The 19,626-nt window shown below is 40.5% G+C and overlaps 1 protein-coding gene across 2 annotated transcripts; it reads left to right on the plus strand.

Annotated features, from left to right (window-relative positions):
• Nucleotides 1-78: 78 nt before the first annotated feature.
• Nucleotides 79-17,860, plus strand: PRSS35 (serine protease 35). 2 transcript variants are annotated; one of them, XM_012182461.4, is made up of 3 exons: nt 79-243; nt 8,200-8,233; nt 14,891-17,860. In XM_012182461.4, exon 3 carries the CDS (start codon nt 14,910-14,912, stop codon nt 16,146-16,148), a length of 1,239 nt encoding a protein of 412 aa, XP_012037851.1. In that variant the 5' UTR covers nt 79-243; nt 8,200-8,233; nt 14,891-14,909; the 3' UTR covers nt 16,149-17,860. The 2 variants fall into 2 exon arrangements, with proteins under 2 accessions (XP_012037851.1, XP_004011180.1); XM_004011131.5 differs by lacking the exon at nt 8,200-8,233.
• Nucleotides 17,861-19,626: the final 1,766 nt, after the last annotated feature.

Raw genomic sequence — 19,626 nt, forward strand, 5'->3', positions numbered from 1 at the left:
CCAGCGTCCGCCCACATCCACGCCCCCTTTCCCCTCCCATCTCGTGGCCGTGGCATTCAGCTCGCCGCCCACCTCCCCACAGTCTCCAGGCGGTGCTGGAGGACGGTGGCTGGGCGCCCGGCTCCGACTCGCGCTGTCCCGGAGCCCCACCCGGCTCTCCTGCCTTGCCAGCATTGGGGACCGCCTTAGGGACACTTTGATTCGAGCTGGGCAGCGACCCTGAAGACTGAGGAAGCTTCGCAGGTAAGGATGGAGACACCTCCCTTTCCCTTTTCCCCCCAAGAAACGGCGAGACACCAGAACATAGAAGTGTTCCTGAGAAACGCAGGACCCACCCCAGGGAGAGCTCCTTTGACGGGCGCTTAAGTTAGAGATCAAACTTAGCACTTTTAAGCCGTCAAAGAAACGGCTCTTGCAAGTAAGCAATTCTTTGTGCTGGCCTCTGCACCGTTAATATTTAACAGTGAAAGTGTTTGCATTGGAATATAAATGGAATTCTTTTTACTTAAGCACTACCAGAGGGGACCCTCTTTATTTTTATGATTATTAACAGATGCCATTGAGAAAGGTGTAAAATGCATTCCTGGAAGGTCTACTCTGGTTGAAAGCCTCTTTGGCAGGATTACTATGAAAGCTAGGAATCTCTTGCTCTCTCATCAAGCTGGCTGCACAGGTCAGTGAAAGGAGCAGTGAAAAACATTTTAAAGTGAGGAGATGAAATGAAATTGAGAAGTCCTGGATTTACTCTAAAAAACTCTAGCAAAAATAAAGTTGGGGGCGGGGGAGACCACTGGAACAAGACTGGGAAAATATTGCTAGTTGTTGCCACAGGGTGATGGGCATGTAGGGGTTATAATTTTCTGTTTCATTCTATTTCATAGTTTTCCCTCTACTTTTGCTATTTTCTATCATAAGTTTTTTTCTTTTTTTGAAAAGTTGTAGAAACTCTGCCTAATTCCTCTGACCTTTTCACACTATTATTGATTTGAAAGAAGCTGCATATACTGTCTAGGTGGTTTTTCTCCCCTATTAACCTTTCTCACTTCTGAAATTCTCATTCTATCCCAAGTGCATCTGTCTCCACAGAGAATTATAAAAGTCATGTGCTGTTGTCTGGAGAACTATGCTTAGAATCTGGTTTATAATTTAGAAGAGAGAAGGTTAAAATTCCAGCCAAATAAGACATCTCAGCCTGAAAGTAGTGCCCGAGCATCATATGGAATTTTATTTTTATTAGGAAATACTAGAAGAGCTCATTTAATGTGAGAAGAAGTTGGTCATGGATACTCTTTCTTATTTTCCCTCCAGACAGCTCGGAAACTGTTGTGCTTTTAAGAACCTTCTCTGTATTTTCAAATGTGAGATTGTTTAATCTAGTGCTTGGCACATAGAATGTGCTCATTGTGTTAAAATAATCAGTTGCTAATGTGAGTTAATTATTTACCTTTGCCCAATGCTCAACTATCCACAGCAAGCATATTGCATTTTAACAGTGGGATGAGATTCAGAATTTCAGAGACTGAAGCTACCTCACTGGGTTAACTTTGCACATGAGAAATCTGAGATGAGAGGTTGGAAATAGCAAAGTTAAGTATGAAAGTTATTATTTTATGACTTTGCTTAACTAGAATATTTTCAAAAGCTTTAGAAACTTTAACAGATGTTTGCTTAGCTAAAAATACAGCGATCATAAGATGCTTTAAAGCCTGAAGAGTAGCAAACCTAATGCAGTCACAGATAGGCTTTGCTTTCAAAGGCCAACTTGTAAGACAGAAGACAAGTCAGGAGCCGCATGCTGTGCATTTCCTATGTCAGTGGGTGAGAGTCAGCAGAGGGTTCCCTTTGGGGCTTCCTTAGTGCCTTTCACCCCAAATTCGATTTACACACAGCATATATCATTTGCACAAATTGAAGTGTACAGGTCCTGGAAAAATAACTTAAAAAACAAAGAGGAGTTTTTTCTTTTTTATTGTGATGAGAAACAGAAGTTGTGGGTTACTGTAAAATAATCAACTGTGTAACTTTACCATCTTCCTTTCCCTCCACTACTGCCAAAAATTTTAAGCAGACATTAATTATTCTGTCTCATTGCTGAAGCTAAACTTGACGATAGTGCTATCGTATTTTGAATAGAAACTGGCACATTGTCAATGAACTTCCTTGCCATTTATTTTTAGCATAGAATCAGTGGCAAACTTGCCCTTTAGAAATGGATTATGAAGTCTTTGGTAGACATGTGAAATATTTGGCAGGCTGAAGATTTTTCATGCCGCAGCGAACTGCCGCACCTTTGGGGGATTGTTTAGCAGCCCTGGAGATCATACTGGAAGTGTGCTGGCCCCACAGAGGTTTTGGGAAATCACCTGCCAGAAGGTTGTCTGGCTGTAGACATCATCATCAGCCCAAAGCTCGTCAGGATGGGCTTTGTGGCCTGGAGGTGGGTTTTCTAAATGTGATCAATTCCACATGTGACAACAATCTAGTATATTATTAACCAGTTTAGACTTCCCCCCATCCCATGAATCCTACATGTTATTTTAAACTAAATCTGATTTTTGTAGTTTAATGAGTGTAAACCATTTAAATGTGAGATCTTAGATTAGGCAGCAGGCTAGCTTCGCCTCCTAGTGGTAGCAATAGGGATAGCAGGAAAGTTCCTACCCTAGGAGTTTAGGAATTTAAACTGCTTGAGGCTCACTGATGAGTGACTTGTGTTTTTTTCCTTTGTGATTTAAGCTAGAACTTTAATGTTGAAAGATATCTTAGAAGGCTTCTAGTTCAACTTAAAGACTAAAGAGGATTTATCGCAGAGATTTTTAAACAAGGAAAGAGGCTTTGAAACAATTCATAGGATTGTAAACACTGTATGCTTTTGTTGAATATACAAATTTATCTACCCGGTTCCAGCTCTCCAGTCAGCCTAGAAATACTACTCCATGTCACTGTAGTGTTTTATCATAATCTTCAAGATTTAGTTCTAAAATTGCGTGTTGTATAATTTATCTAAAAATGAAAATTTTCATTTATGTTTAGGTCTCCAGACAGTGTTTTCTCCTACTACGTCTTCCTTTCTAAACATCTGAGGCAGACAATCCAAAATTTTTTTTACCTGAGTGTATTCATTTCCTACTGCTGCTGTAACAAACTACTACAAACTCAGTGACATAAAACAACACCTCACCTTATAGTTCTGGAGGCCAGAAGTCCAAAGAGGGTCAGCGCGGTTGCAGTTTTTTCCTGGAAGTTCCAGGAGAGAATGTCTCCTTACCGTTTGCAAGATCTAGCCGCCACCCGCATTTTGTAGCTTATGATTCGGCCTCACCCTGACCTCTGCCTCCAACTTCACAGCTCCTTCATGTTCTTGACCCTCCTGCCCGCTTCTTATAAAAGGAGCCCTGTGATTACATCGTGCTCACCTGGGTAACCCAAGCTAATCTCATCACACAATCCTTAACTGAATCACATCTGCAAAGTCCTCTTTACCAAGTAGGGTCCTGGGGGTTAAGATGTGGCTCTCCTTGAGAGCTGTCACAGGCATAACTTGGAGATATTGCGGCTTTAGTTCTAGATCACTGCAAAGAAGCAGATTTTGCAATAAAGCAAGGTGTCCCAGAGCATGTAAAAGTTACTGTAGTCTACTGTGTGGTAGCATTATGTCTAAAAAGCAATGCATATAACAGTTGAACAATACTTTATTGCTAAAAATGCTAACCATCATCTGAGCTTGAGCAAGTCCATCTTTTTGCTGGTGGAGGCCCCTGCCTTAATGCTGATGGCTGCTGACTGAGGTGGCGGTTGCTGAAGGCTGGGGCAGCTGTGGCAGTTTCTTAAAATAAGATAACAATGAAAGTCTGCTGCATTGATTGACTCCTTGGGAACGATTTCTCTGCTATCAATGCTGTTTGATAGCATTTTACCCACCTAGAGAACTTTCAAAACTGGAGTCAGTCCTCTCAAAGGCTGCGGCTGCTTTATCAACTAAGTTCCTGTAATATTCTAAATCCATTATTATCATTTCAACAGTCTTCAGAGCATCTTCACCATCTCTAGAAACTACGTTCTTTGCTCATCCGTAAGAAGCAACTCTTCCATCTGTTAAAGTTGTTCACGAGATCGCAGTAATTCAGTCACACCTTCAGGCGCCGCCTCTCCTGTGCTATTTCCACACTTTCTATCACTTCCTCTACTGAAGACCTGAACCCCTCAAAGTTGGCCATGAGAGTCAGTCTCTTTCAAACTGTGTTGTTACCACATTGATTTCTTTCCATGAGTCATGAATGTTCTTAATGGCACCCACAATAGTGTCTCCTTTCCAGAAGTGTTCAACTGACCTTGCCTATATTCATCGGAGGAATTACTATCTGTGGCAGCTGTAGCTTTAGGAAACATATTTCTTAAATAATAGGACTTGAAAATCACAATGACTCCTTGATCTGTGGGCTGCAAAATGGATGTTGTGTTAGCAGGCATGAAAACAACATGCATTTTATGTTCATCTCTCTCAGAACTCTTGGGTGATCAGGTACATCAATGAGCAGTAATATATTTTTTTTTCTGGGTTAAGATTCCATTTTAATTAGATTCAGTTACTTAGAATCATTTCATCTCTTATAAACATTTGTGTGTTATCAAGGAAAACATAGCTTATGGTTCTCAAAATTCAAAATCAATGAGCAGTAATATTTTGAAAGGAATCTTTTTTTCTGAGAGTAGGTCTCAACAGTGGGCTTAAAATATTCAGCAAACTGTGCCATAGAGAAATGTACCGTCATCCAGGTTTTGCTGTTCCACTGATAGAGCCCAGGCAGAGTAAATTTAGCCTAATTTTTAAGGGCTATAGCATTTTCAGGATGGTAAATGAACGTTGGCTTCAGCTGAAACTCACCAGCTGCATCAGCACCTAACAAGAGGGTCAGCCTGTCCTTCGAAGTTTTGGAGCCAAGCATTGATCGCTCTCTAGATATGAAAGTCCAATGGCATCTTCTTCCAAGAGGAGGCTGCTTCATCTGCATCGAAAATCTGTCACTCAGGGTAGCAGCCTTCGTGAATTATCTCAGCCAGATCTTCTGTGTAACTTGCTGCAGCTCCTGCATCGGTATTTGCTGTGTCACTTTGCGCTTTTAGGTTGTGGAGATGGCTTCTTTCTTTAAACCTCGTGAAACAGCCTGTGCTAGCTTCAGAGTTTCTCCTCCACCCTCCTCACTTTTCCCAGCCTTCACAGAATTGAAGAGAGTACGCTGCTCCTGACTTAGGTTTTGGCCTACAAGAATGTGGTGGCTGGCCCGCTCTTCTGGCCAGATCATTGAAACTTTCTCCCTATCAGTAACAAGGCTGTTTGCTTTCTTATCATTCGCATGTGCACTGGAGTAGTTCTTTTAATTTCCTTCAGGAACTTTTCCCTTGCATTCCCAACTTGGCTAACTGGCCCAGAAACCTAGATTTTAGCCAATATCATCTCTCCACATGCCTTCCTCATGAAGCTTCATTATTTCTAGCTTTTGATTTGAAGTGCAACATGCAACTCTCCTTTCTTCACTCGAACGCTTCCAGGCCATGGTAGGGTTATGAATTGGCCTAATTTAAAATTGTGTCTCCTCAGGGAGGCCTGAGGAGAGGGAGAGAGCTGGGGGAGAGGGCAGTCAGTGGAGCAGTCGGAACACACGCAGGACTCACTAAGTTCACCGTCTTATGTGGTTGTGGTCTGTGGTGCCCTCAACACAATGACAATAATAACCTCAAAAGATCACCAATCACAGATCACCATAACAAATAATAAAGACAAAGGATTACCAAAACGTGACGCAGAGACACAGAGTGAGCAAATGCTGTTGGAAAAATGGCACCTAGAGAGTTGGTCAATGCGGGGTTCAGTTCAGTTCAGTCGCTCAATCGTGTACGACTCCTTGCGACCCCATGAATCGCAGCACACTGCCATGTGGCAATTTGTAAAAAATGATAGAATCTGTGAATTGTAGTGAAGTGCAATGAAACGAGGTCGCCTTGTACTTGGCGCACGGCGGTGAGGTCCACAGCAGTCCGATATGCATGAAATCCTTTATAAATATGTACCAGTGTTTGATCCTAATAATAACAATTGCTGTCATTTGCTGAGGGCTTACTGTTCTCTGGGCATTGTGTTTATGTATGCTGCTGCTGCTAAGTCACTTCAGTCGTGTCCGACTCTGTGCAACCCCATAGACGGCAGCCCACCAGGCTCCACTGTCCCTGGGATTCTCCAGGCAAGAACACTGGAGTGGGTTGCCATTTCCTTCTCCAATGCATAAAAGTGAAAAGTGAAAGTGAAGTCGCTCAGTTGTGTCTGACCCGCTGCTGCTGCTAAGTCACTTCAGTCGTGTCCAACTCTGTGAGACCCCATAGACGGCAGCCCACCAGGCTCCTCTGTCCATGGGATTTTCCAGGCAAGAGTACTGGAGTGGGGTGCCATTGCCTTCTCTGGTGTTTATGTATAGGTTGGTACAAAAGTAATTGCAGTTTCAGACCATGAATTTTAAATCATTATAGCTAGGCTCAAACGCATCTTTATTAATCACAGTAGGAACCATTACAATCGACACATTTTTGCCAACAAGAAGTGTTTGCTAATTCCTATCGCATAAAAATCTGTGCTTCAGGGTTTGATAAACTCCTGGAAAGTATTTTCTGCCTTCTGCTGGTTGTGGAAGTGTTTTCCCTGCAAAAAGTTGTTGAGATGCTTGAAAAAGTGGTAGTTGGTTGGTGAGAGGTCAAGTGAATATGGCAGATATGATGTTTTAGACATCATTTCTATAGTCTAAAATAAATATAAAATAAACAGCAAGTAATGTCTCTAGCAAAACAACAAAGCAAGAAATGCCCAGTAATATGATACATAACATAACCACATTTATTTAAGAACGCATTCCAATATCAAACAGCCAAGTTCAATGATGCAAAAACGCAATTACTTTTGCACCAACTTAATGATATCTGTGTCTCACAAAAATACTCCAAGGTATTATTCCCTGTTGAACAAATGTAGAAAATAAGGTTTGGGGAAATTAAGTGATCTTCACAAATCATAGTGCTAAGAAGTCACAAGTGGACTTAAATTGGTTTGACTTCAAAACCCACTGCCTCCACCATCCTGGAAGCACCCGACTGTCCCTCTTGGTCACACATCAAGCACTATTCCTTTTCCCGTCATCCTGATCCACACTTTTTAGCTTAAATGTTGCGTCCATTTCAGTGCTTAGTTAGTGTCTAGTTAGAAGCCCACCTTCTCTGGGGGCTTCACTGCACCGGGAATTGAACTTTATAAAATACCTAGTCTCCTGTGCATATGCAAAAGTGACTTATGAAAGTTTTACAAGTATTTTCCAAACCTAACACAGTTAATGCTCACTCTCCAGCTGTCTGCTATCACTAGTAAAGCCCCTCCTCTCCTGCCCCGGACTTTTGCCTAAGCCAGCAGTTCTGTCTGCAGATCCAGACCATGATGTCTACCCCTTGTGTGTCAGTGTTGACTGAGCAGGGGGAGAATGAAAGTGGAGGAGAGATGGCTGGAGTGTGCTTTCACATTTATGCATGTGTGTGAGTGTAGGCAGTGATGCTGGGAGGGGCGGATGGCTTGGATCATGAACGGCTAGATAAAAGACAGGGAAGTTGTCAAAAGTGGTTATGCAGTGATTGCTATGTCCAAATATGCATGAAGGTAGAAGCTGATGTTGGTCCTATAAGGCCATTGATCTGACTGAGCCCCCACAAAGTGTTTGACACATTAATGCAAAACTATGTCCCATGGCAGCAAACTATACACTTGAACTTGGACAACTACCTCCCCGTCTGTTACAAGGGACCAGGTGAAAAGAAAGGACCAAGTTAGTGACTCTCTGACCTGATACAGATCTTTGATGGTAAATCAGCTCTTATTCATATACAGGAAAATTAAAAAAAAACCTCATTCAAAATATTTAATATGGTGAGCAAGCATCTAATCTTTCCTTCATCTGCCTGCCCTACTTAAGTTAAAATGTAAACTTTAAAGGGTAACAAACCAAAAAATAAGAGAAACTGAGCCTGAGAATATTATTATGTCATGCTATGCTATATTGCCTTCTCCATACTTTAGAATAGATTTACTTAAAAAGTTTTGTTTTTTTTTTTTTCATTGTAAATTGCTCCCTCAGAGTAATTATTTTGACATTGACTGTTTCTTTTTAGGTTGAAGGTCTGTTGCAGTTCCAGACTTCTTAGGGTAGGTCCAGGCTTAAAATAATACATAGGAAATGCAATTCAAATGTTCTGTGGCTGGGTAATGTTTAATTACACTTAAGTTTAATAGCAATGAGAAAAATATATTACAAACCCACAGATATTCATAGAAATGAGTAGTTAGGAAAGCATTCATTTGGGATGTCTCTAAAATGAAGCTGTCCTTGAACAAAAACCAAAACAAAGAAAAAGGGAGTTTTCAGAGTGTGTCAGAAACTATCCTGAAATAAAAATATTTGAGTGTAAAATTGACTTTTTAGAAAACTACAAGTGCTATAACTTTGCCTTATATAATTAACTGTTTTAAAGTGATATTAATTATGTACTAAGGTAGAATAGTAACTATTGGGTTGGCCAAAAAGTTTGTTTGATTTCTCCATAACCGTGTATGGAAATACCTGAAAGAACTTTTAGGCCAACCCAAGATAAAAGAACTTATCATTGAATGTGTCCATGCTCTGGGCTCAATGGTAATTCTTTGCATATATCAATGTATTTAATTCTCACAATCATGAAGTTGAAATTACTATTATCTCCACTTTGCAGATGAGGAAACAGAAACCTCATTGATGTTAATGAACTGCCCAAATTCAGGTGCCTAATAAGTGGTGAAGATGAGACTTAGCCCAGGTCTTCTTACTCCTTGGTCTGCCCTACTCCGACTATTCTAAATACTTGTCAGCATTCACATTTCTAAGAAAGCATAAGCAAGCAAACAAACAAAAGAGCGAGCAAGAAATGCCTTGTAGTTACAGGTGGTTATTTCTGTTGACAGTATAGAGCAGGTACAAATGTGGACTACTATCTGCTCCATCAGTAAGCGTCTGTCTACAAATGCTGCTATTCCTTGTTTCCTCTCTAACTCCCTTTTGCTCCATCCATCTCCATGGTCCAACCCATAATCAACTATGTGTACACTGACTCATGGTGAGGACCATAACTGCAACCTCACTTTCATTAACCAAAACTGAAATTTGAAGCCCCAAATCCAAGCCATCTGGAAAGTGACAGGGAAGGTCACAATTATAATGGAAGACAGGAAAAAGGAGGAGGTTGAGGGGAAACAAGAGACATTAAAGCTTTCAAAATACTATAGCTGCTCCACAGCCGGGGCCGTGTCTCTTTAGTTAGTGCTCTTGGGATGACAGGCGTCTGTACATATATCCATTGAACCGTGGCTTGCTCTATCAGCAAGAGCTATCATTTACACTACACTGACATTTTACCATGAGACAAACTTAGATTTTCCAAAAGAAAGTGTCCCGAGACATTTGTCCAATTTGAAATTACAGGCCAAATTAGACTAAACCCATGTCCTTTATTACTGTGATTCTGAGGTCATATGACAAGGCTCTGCCCTTCCCGTGCCCAAGGATAGACATGGGCATGGCTTTTATTCCTGTGCTACACTGCAGCTGAGTCCCTCAAAAGGTGCTGGCCAGCTGACGCTCTTGCATCATCTGTAGCATTGGATGTTGGAGGCATTACAGACAAACCTACTGAATTTGAATCTTTTCAGATGTATTATTAAATCACTTATATGAACGTATGTTTTTTTTTCTACCAAAGGCTGAATCTTCCAATATTATCGTTGTTGTTGTTTAGTTGCTAAGTCATGTCCAACTCTTTGAGACCCCATGGACTGTAGCCTTCCAGGCTCCTCTGACCATGGAATTTCCCAGACAAGAATACTGGACTGGGATGCCATTTCCTACTCCAGGGGATCTTTCTGTAATAGCTGTTGCTAATGCAGGAAAAGCGTGAAGTTCAGAATAAATTTACTTTGTACACAAAAAGGAAGCAGGGGACATGTGAAACCTGGTTAAGCAGTCATCCCTGGAAAAACCTTCTGAGAAGGGTCTCAAGCTGCTGCCCCAGGGCTTTGGCTGCTGTGGTTCTGAAACTACTGAGTATCAGAGTTGCCTGGAGGGCTGGTTAAAACGTACACAGCTGGGAACCCACATCCCTCCTGGAGAGTTTTGAACAGTAGGTCTGGGTTGGGTCCTGAGAATGAGCATTATTAACAGGTTCCTAGGGGATGCTGACACTGCTTGTTTGAGGCCTGCAACCTGGGAATTCCTCGATGTGACAGAGTTTATTCTGCAACATGCAAGTATAGAATCCTACTAACAAAGTGAAAATATTCTTTTGAGTGGTTTGTGTTTCAGTTTGAAGCCAAAGGCAGGGGGGGAAAAAAAACAAAAAACAATGTCCCTGCTCAGAGCAGTCAGGAAGGAGGCGTTCCCCATTATTCACAGGAGGGTCTACCTTTTTGTTCTATTTAGGCCTTCAACTGATTGGATGAGGCCCACCCACATTAGGGAGGGCAATCTGCTCACCTTAGTCTACTAATTCAAATGTTAATTTCATCCAGAGACACCCTCTCAAACATACCCAGGATAATATTAGACAAAATATCTGGGCACCTTCTGGCCCAGTCAAGCTGGCACATAAAATTAACCATTACCTGTGGCTCTTAAAAGTCTGCCTACAGAATTAATGCACAGGGTGCATGTTTTATTTGGTAAAGAACAGGGAAACTTGATTCATATTCCAGTTCAGTGATTTGCATAGTAAAAAACCACCTTGTCAATTATAATTCAGTATTTGCATTATGCCTATCCAAGCCCTAAGTAGCTGAAAACTTGCAAGGCTAAATTAAACAGCACTGAAAACAAAAACAGAAACATGTGTGCCATACCACAGCACCTAGACTTAGATGCTCTTTCTTTTGCTTGGGAATGCCTTTGACACATTTATTACTCCGCAGATCACTATTGTCAAACGTTAAAACATACAACGTGATTCTCTGTAGTTTTTAATGAAGACAATTGGCTGACTCAGTCTTTACTGTAATCATATATTAAGCATACAATGAATGGCTATTATCATGCATGTAGGGCTTAAAATAATTTTTTAAAATATTTCTTATACCAAAAATTTTGTTTGATTGACATTTTGCTAAGGATCAGATAGATATATATTTATGTATCTTTTAAAAAATCATCTACTTTGGTCTGTTGATAAACTAAGAGGCAGCAAATAACTGATTTTAGCATTTTAAGGGAAAGACAACTTTTCATCTTGGGAACTACCCAATAAAAAAACATAATTTCAAGATCTCAGTAGTTACTGAGCTGTTAGCCTTATTCATTCCAATCCAATTAAATAAAATGGATGAAATACTCATTATGAAACCTGCATAGAAGGTACAAAATATTAAGTGGTTCAACAAAATCATTACCAATATCATTACTGTTTTGTGTAAAATCAAATTTGCCATGGTAGTGATTAGAAAATATTGTACGTGAGTGTAGATTTTTCCTGAAATGTATTTACTGATTTGGGGGACAATATCCATCAGTCTACAGAAGAATGGCCTGTCTCCAAAATAAAAGTACAAGCTATTAGGCAAACAATGCAGTTTAATATTCACCAAAATCACCATTACTTAGCATTCAAGTGTGAGCAAATAGAAAAAAATGGTAAAGATTTTTCTAAAGTAGAAGTAAAGATTATTCTAAACTTGCTCAACATGTTTTAATATACAATGATTCAAAATAATTATATTTTAATGAAAAGATCATGTTTAAACAACAAAGAGATTAATGTAGTATATGTTTTTGTTTTATCAGAAGAATGTTATTAGTTTGTTAATAAAATTCCATACTTGGCTATGGCAAGATGAACTCTGTTGTGTCACGAGATGCCCATATTTGGCTCTGCATCAGAGGCAACTTTTGCTTTTCCTGCCAGTGCTCAGGATCTTAGGGGTGTACCCTGGTTTGTAGGCCATTCCTGACATTCTGTATTAACTTTCTTTTCCATGCAAAGGCTTATCAGAAAGCCGTGAGAGTGAAGGTATTATAGGCATAAACTAACGTTGAACTGCCTTTGGTTTATACAAAGTGCAAAGCATTTGCTAAGCCTGGATATGTTAACTATTAGTTTAAAACAACTTGGAACATAGCTCACAAATTTCCAAATTGCTGCTCCAAAGAATGTTACACTCCCCCTTAACTCTCACAAAGCAATAACTGACAAACAGCAGTTCTAGGAAGAGATTTACATGCCAGCAAACCTAGGGAAGCAGGAAAAGAAGGCAAGAAGATGTAAATAATAGATAAGATATTACACAATTCACCAAGTACTGGCAACTTTCAATGGCTCTCAGGTGATGAGACTCATGATGAAAGGGTCCCATTAAACCTATGATCTAATCACGATCGTGCTCCCCCAAGTGGTAAATCCAGGACAATTGCCTGTGCTCCATAAATTCTTGCAATTTTAATATCCAGTAAAATGTCACTATAATGCATTTTTGTACATTGCTTTGCTTGGGTGGTATTTCCAAACACAACTTTGTTTTTAAAAAGAACAGGGTATATTTTTCTTATTTTTGAATAAAACAGCCTGTGCTGTATACTCTTTTATGATAAGGGGTTCTACTTGTAAAAAAAAAATCAAAGCAGGTCAATAGTAGAGGAGCTCCTTTATTTCTAAAACTTCTAGTGAATATTTTAGACTATTATCTGATGATTTAAAAAAATTTTTAATGTAGACCATTTTTGAAGTTTTTTTACTTACTAAACTTTTTTAAAATTTATTTTTAATTGGAGGATCCTTGTTTTGCAATATTGTGTTGGCTTCTTCCATACGTGAATCAGCCATAATATGTCCCCTCCTTCTTGAACATCCTCCCAACCCTATCCCACTTTTCCAGGCTGTTAGAGTACTGTGTTGGAGAAGGCAGTGGCACCCCACTCCAGTACTCTTGCCTGGAAAATCCCATGGATGGAGGAGCCTGGTAGGCTGTGGTCCATGGGGTCGCGAAGAGTCTGACATGACTGAGCGACTTTGCTTTCACTTTTCACTTTCATGCATTGGAGAAGGCAATGGCAACCCACTCCAGTGTTCTTGCCTGGAGAATCCCAGGGACGGGGGAGCCTGGTGGGCTGCCGTCTATGGGGTTGCACAGAGTCGGACACGACTGAAGCGACTTAGCAGCAGCAGCAGGAGCAGAGTACTGTGTTGAGCTCCTTGTGTTATACAGCAACTTCCCATTTTTTCTTTTTTTCCACTCAGTCGTGTCCGACTCTTTGCCACCTCACGGACTATATAGTCCGTGGAATTCTCCAGGCCAGAACACTGGAGTGGGTAGCCTTTCCCTTCTCCAGGGGACCATCCCGACACAGGGATCGAACCTAGGTCTCCTGCATCGCAGCCGGATTCTTTACTAGCTGAGCCACAAGGGAAGCCCAAGAACACTGGAGTGGGTAGCCTTTCCCTTCTCCAGTGGCCCTTCCAGACCCAGGAAGTGAACCGGGGTCTCCTGCATTGCAGGCAGATTCTATACCAACTGAGCTATATATGATAATGTATGTTTCAATGTTGCTCATAACTCGTCCCACCCTCTCGTTCCCTTGCTGTGTCCAAAGTCTGTTCTCTATGTCTGCATCTTTATTTCTGTCCTGCAAATAGGTTCATCAGTACCCTTTTTCTACATTCCATGTAGATGCATTAATATTTGATAATTTATCTCTGACTTACCTCACTCTGTATAACAGGCTCATTTGTTTTACATTTTTTTTTTTTTTTTGTCTGTGAGGCACGTGGGATCTTAGCTCTCTGACCAATCTCCTGCATCCAGGGTTGGGGACGGGGCGGGGAGCAGGGTGGTGGTGAAGTCTTAGCCAGTGGACCGGCAGGGAAGGCTCTATTATTTAATGATTTTAATTGCACCATCAATCAGCTTGGTCTGCAAGCCGTGATTCAGGGAAATAGTGTATTCTAGTAAAGGCCTTTTTAAAAATAAGGTTTTTCCAGTGAATGCTTTTTTGAGCTCTGTGCTAGTCATTTACATTCTAGAGATGAGGAATTTATGGTCCATGCCTTTATTAAGATGCTAAGTTCAGGGATAGTGTCAGACATCTGTCGTTATCTTTATTTCTAAATCGTCTGGAGATAAGGTTGCAGGAGACCTTGGAAGGAAGAGGGTGTGGCTTAGGCAACAGAGGACCCCACTCGCCCTTCTTATTCTCCCATGTGTTGGGCTGTCTGGAGAGGAAGAGGGGAAGATGGTAGGTGGGGGTGGGATGCATGGGGATTAGTGCTGGTAGAGTGAAGTTTGAGTGAAATCAAATTCACTGATTTCGGATGTCTGTAAGAGCCTGCTTAGTATGGTGTTTATCTAATCTCAGTAAAATCTAAGTACAGTGAAAATAAGGGCTCCTCTTAGCGGTGAAGCTGCATTTAGGACTCAAGATCTAAATGAATGGTAATTAACATTTAAACAGAAAGCAGTGTAGGCTCGTCTGTACCACATTTCTAGATTCCACGTATATGCATTAATATATGGTATTATTTTTCCTTCTGACTCATGTCTGTGCACTGCGATGTGTAAAACAGATAGCTAGTGGGAACCTAATGTATGGCTCAGCGAGCTCCGCTCGGTGCTCTGTGGCGACCTAGGTGGCTGGGGTTGGGGGTGAGGGTCTAAGAGGGAGGTGGTGTCTGCATACCTGTAGCTGAGTCACTTTGTTGTACAGCAGAAACTAACACAGTGTTGTAAAGCAACTGTACCCCAATCAGACGAAAAGCATAAAGCTGCTTTTTTTTTTTTTTTCTTCTTGTTTTAAAGGACAAGATAGAAGAATAAAATGGGAGCTATGCTCTTCAGGTTGATGCTTTTCACCCTTGGGTGGACCCTCATCGATGGATCTGAAATGGAACAGGATCTTATGTGGCACGTGAGAAAAATACCCCGACTTGTCAGCGAAAGGACCTTCCATCTCACCAGCCCGGCTTTTGAGGCAGATGCTAAGATGGTGTTAAATCGAGTGTGTGGCATCGAATGCCAGAAAGCTCTCCCGGCCCCCAGCCTTTCTGACCTGGAAGACTCTCTCTCCTATGAGACTGTCTTCGAGAATGGGAGCCGAACCTTGACCCGAGTGAAAGTGCAAGGTTGGGTCCCTGAGCCAACTCAAAACCTCACCTCACAAGGAGCACCCGTGAGGAGAAAGAGACAGGTGTACGGTACCGACAGCAGGTTCAGCATCTTGGACAAGAAATTCTTGACCAATTTCCCTTTCAATACGGCGGTGAAGCTCTCCACAGGCTGCAGCGGCATTCTCATCTCTCCCAACCACGTCCTAACCGCTGCCCACTGTGTCCACGATGGAAGCGACTACATCAAAGGCAGCAAAAAGCTACGAGTAGGCTTGCTGAAGATGAGAAATAAAGGGGGTGGCAAGAGACGTCGGGGGTCTAGGAGGAACAGGAGGGAAGTGAGTGGTGCTGGAAGAGAGGGGAGCCAAGACAGTCTGAAGGAGACAGCCAAGGCCGGAAGGAGGAGAAAGGGGTCTGCTCGGGGTCAGAGAGCTGCAGACGGGAGGCCCTCCTTCCAGTGGACCCGGGTCAAGAACACCCACATCCCCAAGGGCTGGGCTAGAGGAGAGAGTGGAGACCCGGCCCTGGACTATGACTACGCCCTTCTGGAGCTGAAGCGCCCTCACAAGAAGAAATACATGGACCTGGGAGTCAGCCCCACCATCAAGAAGCTGCCCGGTGGGATGATCCACTTCTCAGGCTTCGATCAGGACAGGGCAGATCAGTTAGTCTACCGGTTTTGCAGCGTGTCTGATGAGTCCAATGACCTCCTCTATCAATACTGCGATGCCGAATCAGGCTCCACTGGCTCCGGGGTCTATCTGCGTTTGAAAGAGCCAGACAAAAAGAGGTGGAAACGCAAAATCATCGCGATCTATTCTGGCCACCAGTGGGTGGACGTGCATGGTGTTCAGAAGGACTACAACGTGGCCGTGCGCATCACGCCCCTCAAGTATGCCCAGATCTGCCTCTGGATGCATGGGGATGATGCCAGTTGTACCCACGGCTAACAGATACCTGAAATGAGGTCGTCGATCATCCGGACATGGCAGCGAAAAGCAGTTTTGATTTATTGTAGCGAAGATCACTTCATAGGTTTTGCCCGGACTTGAATCCTGTCAGTAGCATTTCAACATTTTTAATGTTTCCTTTTTTCAAATTAGGAGCTATTCATACATTTAAAAAAATATGTAGGTATACATCTTGAAACTAGATGGGTACTTTAATGCCAAGTGTATATTCTTCTTTACAGGGTGATAAGTTTCATTTGTGGGAAAGGTTTTGTTTCTTTCTGCCTTTTTAAAGATTGGACACTTTAAAATTTTAAGCATAAATATTATGTGATTTCTCAATGGACTAACTCTCAGGGTCCTACTCTAAAAAGAGGCTTATAGGGTGCTGGTTGCATATTAAATGTGGAACTGCATATACAGAAGTGGACAGTCCCATGGCTACAATCAAATTTGAGGCAGTAATTTACAACACACTCTGTACTACTCTGAGATAGACCCATTCAGCCTATGCTATCCCTCTTTGTTTATATTGTGTTTTCCATTGAGTCTAAGAAACTTTTAGGTTTGTTTTAAGAATTATAAGGAACAGAAAACTTTAGAAATAGAACTATTAACTATTTTACTGCCTGAAAAATACCAACTGAAGTGTTCTTATTTATGGGAGAAATACTTTGTTCTATGAAATAAATTTAGTTTAAAAATAGGGAAGTTGAAACATTTTAAGATTTCAAGTTTTTAACTCATTCAAAATATGGACTTTTCAGGTATGCATAGGGAAGACATAGGGTTTTAAAAGTTATAAACCATCAGGTATTGAAAGCCTGCATCATTTTACACCACACAATCTCCTGTGAACGAGGTGTTACAGTTTTAGACAAGGACATCTAAGTCTTTTTCAAGGAAAAGCCCTTTCATCCCCTTGACAAAGTTATTTTCTTAACAGGGCCGTAGATATATTATTGGTGATTTCTCTGATTAGGGGGTTTTTATACATGTCCTTTTAAGAAGATGAGTATAATTTATGAATATAATTTTTTTTAAAAATGACTGTTTTTACTAGGGACCAAAGCTATATCCTCACTTGGGCAGTCTCAAAAGACAAGAGTCCAGTGACCGCCCTGGGGCAAAACTCAGAGTAGGCATTGAATACTATTTCTTCAATGAACAGATATTTGCTGAATGACTTGTACGAAGGTTGTGCTGTGCTCAGTTGCTTAGTCATGTCCGACTCTTTGCAACCCCATGGATTGTAGCCCACCAGGCCCCTCTATCCATGGAATTTTCCCAGCATGAATACTGCAGTGGGTTGCCATTTCCTCCTCCAGGGGATCTTCCTGACAAATAAGTGCGTTAGTTTAGGCCATTGTGTTTAAAGGGTTTTAGTGATCTGTAACTGAGTGCACTATAAAACTGTAGCTAGCCCTGATTTCTGGGCTGTTCTTCCTGGCAGTTTCAAGGATACATACTCTTCTTTTGGAATAAACCCAAGTCATTGATTCTGCCTGAGCTCAAAGTTATTTTACTTGTTATTATTTTCCATAGTAAGAAGTTATACCCTTGTCTAGTATGCAAAGGGAATACATGACTAGATAATTATAAAAAGTGATTTTGTAAATGGTGTTGAAAATAGCTGAAATTTCATACAAGTTATATTCTTTTATAACATGAATCTGTTAGAAATCATTCAATAAAAAATAAATCAACTGTAACTCTATGTTTGTATATATGTTTTATATACAGGGTTTTAGCAAGTATTCAATTAAACTGCTTATTAAAAAAAATTCTATTTAATTCTAAGCACTTTTTGCTGGGAAGTATTTAACTACCAGTAGTAGTGGAATATGGTTGTTGTCTCAAAAATGTTGATCAGATCCTTTTGGGGGAAACATCTATATGATCACTGTGACTCAAACATTTGCACACTTGCAAACACACACACACACACACACATTCCTCATCTTAGACTGTTAGAAAATAAGTCCTAGGTTTGAGTCAGTTTGGAGGAATTTAGAATGCTCAGCATCAGTAGTTTGGTTCTTAAGGTTAAGTTCTGAATGTATATGATTTCCTTAAAATCAGTGTACAATATACTTTCCAAAAATATAAAAGTTTAGCTCAGTTTATTTGCACAGATTTGATTCTCTCATTTTCTTCTCTTTCCCAAGAGAATCGTGAATCTTATATGACTCATCTGGGACCGATAAATGTACTATTTACATTCCTCAATTTAACTTCACATACTTTTTCTGTTACATTTATCAGATTTAAAATAGAAAACTAATTTGAATTCTCTTAGCCAAACACATATACCCACACACACATGCACTGTCTACTGTGTGCCAAGGAGGATACTGACTTACTGCTTAGAGAGACTTATCAAGGGATGAGTTCAAAGAAGTATTTATAAAACAACTGAAACTTAGAATTCTGAGTTTTTTCTTTACCCAAATAAAATATTATGTTTTTTTCTTGCTCATAAGTGTATGGGCAGAAGAGACTTAACAGTTTTTCCTTTTTTGATATGCTTCTTAGTTAAATCCCAAATGTTCATTTTGAATAAGATTTAAATATATGTATAATCAAGATCAGAGTTCTGGACAAATCATTATCCTTTTTATTTGTAGGTCAAAGAATTCTTTGAAATTATTTCTTAGAACCCCAGGATTAGAAGAGAACATAAAGATCATCTATTTTAATCCACATTTTAGATTTTAATGTCCCTCCACAGAATTCCACTGAAGGGTTTGTCTAGTAATAAGAAAAATCTTTCACCACGTAAAGATTATTAGTTATTAAAACTAATTCAAGAATATAATTTATTGCTTTAAATCATGCATTCATTTTGCTATGTATTGCAAAAATTGTACAGTGCTTATCTTGCATTTTAATCCAATCTTGACAATTTTAATTACTCATAATTCTTTGGCCTTATACTAGTAAATCAAATATTTACTCTCACCAAAAATGAACTGTGATCATTAACTAAGAATATTGGATTAAGGCAATTGAACCACTGTACCACCAACGGAAAATTCACTTAAAATGAAGAAAGTAGGGAAAACTATTAGACCATTCAGGTATGACCTAACTCATCCCTTATGATTATACACTGGAAGTAACAAATAGATTCAAGGGATTAGATCTGATAGACAGAGTGCCTGAAGAACTATGGACAGAGGTTCATGACATTGTACAGGAGGTGGTGATCAAGACCATCCCCAAGAAAAAGAAATACAAAAAGGCAAAACAGCTGTCTGAGGGGGCCTCACAAATAGCAGAGAAAACAAGAGAAGCTAAAGGCAAAGGAGAAAAGAAAAGATACACCCATTTGAATGCAGAGTTCCAAAGAATAGCAAGGAGAGATAAGAAGGCCTTCTTCAGTGATCAATGCAAAGAAATAAAGGAAAATAATAGAATGGGAAAGACTAGAGATCTCTTCAAGAAAGTTAGAGATACCAAGGGAACATTTCATGCA

Source organism: Ovis aries, chromosome 8 (genome assembly GCF_016772045.2).
Source record: "Ovis aries strain OAR_USU_Benz2616 breed Rambouillet chromosome 8, ARS-UI_Ramb_v3.0, whole genome shotgun sequence".
Taxonomy (NCBI): domain Eukaryota; kingdom Metazoa; phylum Chordata; class Mammalia; order Artiodactyla; family Bovidae; genus Ovis; species Ovis aries.